The sequence below is a fragment of the Galeopterus variegatus genome, unplaced genomic scaffold, assembly GCF_000696425.1.
Source record: "Galeopterus variegatus unplaced genomic scaffold, G_variegatus-3.0.2 Scaffold45131, whole genome shotgun sequence".
NCBI classification, from domain to species: Eukaryota; Metazoa; Chordata; class Mammalia; order Dermoptera; family Cynocephalidae; genus Galeopterus; species Galeopterus variegatus.
In genome coordinates, this window is record NW_007771242.1 from 1 (window position 1) to 2,565 (window position 2,565).

General features: G+C 44.7%; 1 protein-coding gene across 1 annotated transcript in view; it reads right to left on the minus strand.

Moving 5' to 3' along the window:
- Positions 1-6: 6 nt before the first annotated feature.
- Positions 7-2,565, minus strand: part of LOC103584134 (platelet-derived growth factor receptor alpha-like) — a 4,790-nt gene continuing 2,231 nt past the window's right edge. Inside the window, exon 2 of the mRNA XM_008565245.1 lies at positions 7-708. Within this exon, the coding sequence (XP_008563467.1) occupies positions 561-708 (148 nt within the window). The 3' untranslated portion in view covers positions 7-560. The remainder of the gene's footprint in view (positions 709-2,565) is intronic.

Consider the following 2,565-nt stretch of genomic DNA (forward strand, 5'->3'; position numbering starts at 1 on the left):
AAAAAAAAAAAAAAAAAAGATGCTAATAGTACCAGTATCTTTTAAGGTTCAAAAGTGGTTTTGCATGCACTTCATAAGAAAGTTTGACAGCAGCTGATACCAGGTTTCAAGACGGAAGTACATGGATGGACTGAGTGGTCTCTTCAGAAGTCCAGAGAAGATAGTTAATACAAATCTAAACACATACTTGGTTAGAGTTATTTACATAATTACAATGCCGGAGTTTTGTTGCAGTACAAATTGTGTACGTCAGAATCTCACCAATACCCTTGAAACACAAAGTTCGTCTTCCGTGGCCCAATATTTCCTTGTCCATCTACTCCAAACTTCACACACCACTGAGATGCTACTGAAGCATTGCAAGAGACAATGCTGGAAAAGTCCACTTCAAAATATCCCGTTTATTCATATTTAGAAAGTTCCCTGAAGCCCTTGGCTGGGAACTTCTCTCTCCACATAATCCAAGTCCTCCTCTTAACCTCTGCATTGCAATAAAGTGGTTTTCTTAAAGGGAACCAAAGGCAGCTACAGGAGTGGAAGGTATCCCTTGAATCTGCCAGTTACAGGAAGCTGTCCTCCACCAGGTCTGAGGAGTCTATGCCAATGTCATCCATCATGTCGATGTCCTCAATGGTCTCGTCTTCTCTCTTGATGAAGGTGGAACTGCTGGAACCTGTCTCGATGGCACTCTCTTCAGAGGTCTGCGAGCTGGAAGAGGGAGAGAAAGTAAAGTTTGAGACCCACGTACACACCAGCAACACTGTGGCTGCATTCCCAGAGTGGCCCCCAGAAGCAAAGGAGCTCCTCCTGCACCACCTTTTGGAGATCAAGCTCAGGCTGCCTGGTGTGGCAAGTCCTGCCACCCAGTCAGACAGCTATGCATGCCCCATCATGCTGCAGTGGGCTGCATGGAAAACCAAAAGCTATATTCACACTTCAGCTTTCCTTCTTTTCTGCAGGTTTTTCACCAAAATTGCTAACATGCTGCAACATGGTCTGCTTTCTCTACTCAGTCCTAGTGGAGGAGAAAATAAGCAATGCCTGATCAAAAGGCACAGAAAAGAAAAAGCAAAGGGATGAATTCGACTGCAGCCAGATGAGCCACGGGCTCTCCTGAAACCTGAGCATCCAAACTGGTTTCTCAGGCTTCAACCTGCAATGCCCTCCGTTCCCTTCTCCTTCCATCCAGTGCCCCCTGAGTCTCGAAGGCTCAGGAGGGGGCTCTACACATACTGGAGTAGTGACTGAGAGGGGGAGATCTAGAGTCAGAAAGGCTTGCATCCGGAATGGACTTCACACAAGTTACAGAACCCCCTGAACTTGATCTTGTTTCCTTGCCTATAAAATGGCATGACAGTAAGGCCTAACACTGTACCTGTTAGGGTGATTAAATGAGGTAACAGCCATAAAGCTCTGAGCACGGTGCCTCGAGCATAAGAAGTGCTCAGTGCTCAGAGCCCGTGGCGCACTTGGAAGAGTGCGGTGCTGGGAGCGCAGCAGCACTCCCGCCACGGGTTCGGATCCTATATAGGGATGACCAGTGAGCTCACAGCACTCACTGGTTGAGCGTGGTGCGGCCGGTCTCAAAAAAAATAAATAAATAAGAAGTGCTCGATCAATGTTAGCTGCTATTATTATTATTCAAACTCTTGCCTGAGTTTGAATAGGGTCTGGGTATTAGATGATAGAGAATAGTTGTTCATTTCCTTACATGTGATCACGATATTGTAGTTATGGAGAAGAGTATTCTTATTCTTAGGAATGTGTGCTGAAGTACTGGGGGTGAAGTATCTCGGTGTCTCTTACTTAGTTTCAAAGACAGAGCCCCAAATACAAAGTAACCAAATGAAGAAAAGATCTGAGGTAGAGGGCCCTAGACCTACTGTCCAGTCTTCGCCTCACTGCCCTGTAGTTCTACCACGACCCCCAAAACTCAGAGAAACACTGTTTGCTTATGGAGCATAAACACATTGTAAAAACTGTCCTGAGCAAAGCATAATTTAAAAAGTGAGTCAGACAGGCTACTTTGCCCCGTCACTAATATCATAACACATTCCAAAAACTGTACTTTTAAAATTACCTGGTGCACACAGATAAATAAGGGCTGTCTATCCCTTATACCTACATTGGTTAAAAAAGGTCAGAATCATTTGCCTCTAAAATAATGCTATGTGAAAAAAATAAAAATAAAAAAACACTATGTGCTTCTGCCTAAATAATCGTATGTAGTTAATGGAATGACTGAGTAAGAAGAAAGTTAATGACCCAAATGAAGAGGAGAGAACACAGACTCATAAGCGACGTGACCACTGTCATCACTTTCTCCTGCCTCTGTCTGAGGGTCACCATGCAGACAAAGAAAGTGGGGAGTTGGGGCATGGTCTACTACATCTGGACCATGTGATCCAATGTGTCTCAGTCCTGGCTGGGCATTAGTAATGACCGCTGATGCCACAAAAGAGACAACTAGACAGTGGGAATCCTGCTGACAGCACCAGTTTTGAGGTATGTTTGTCAAAAACCTAACCCAAGTCAGCTCAAGCCTCTAGACTAACTACCAGCTCA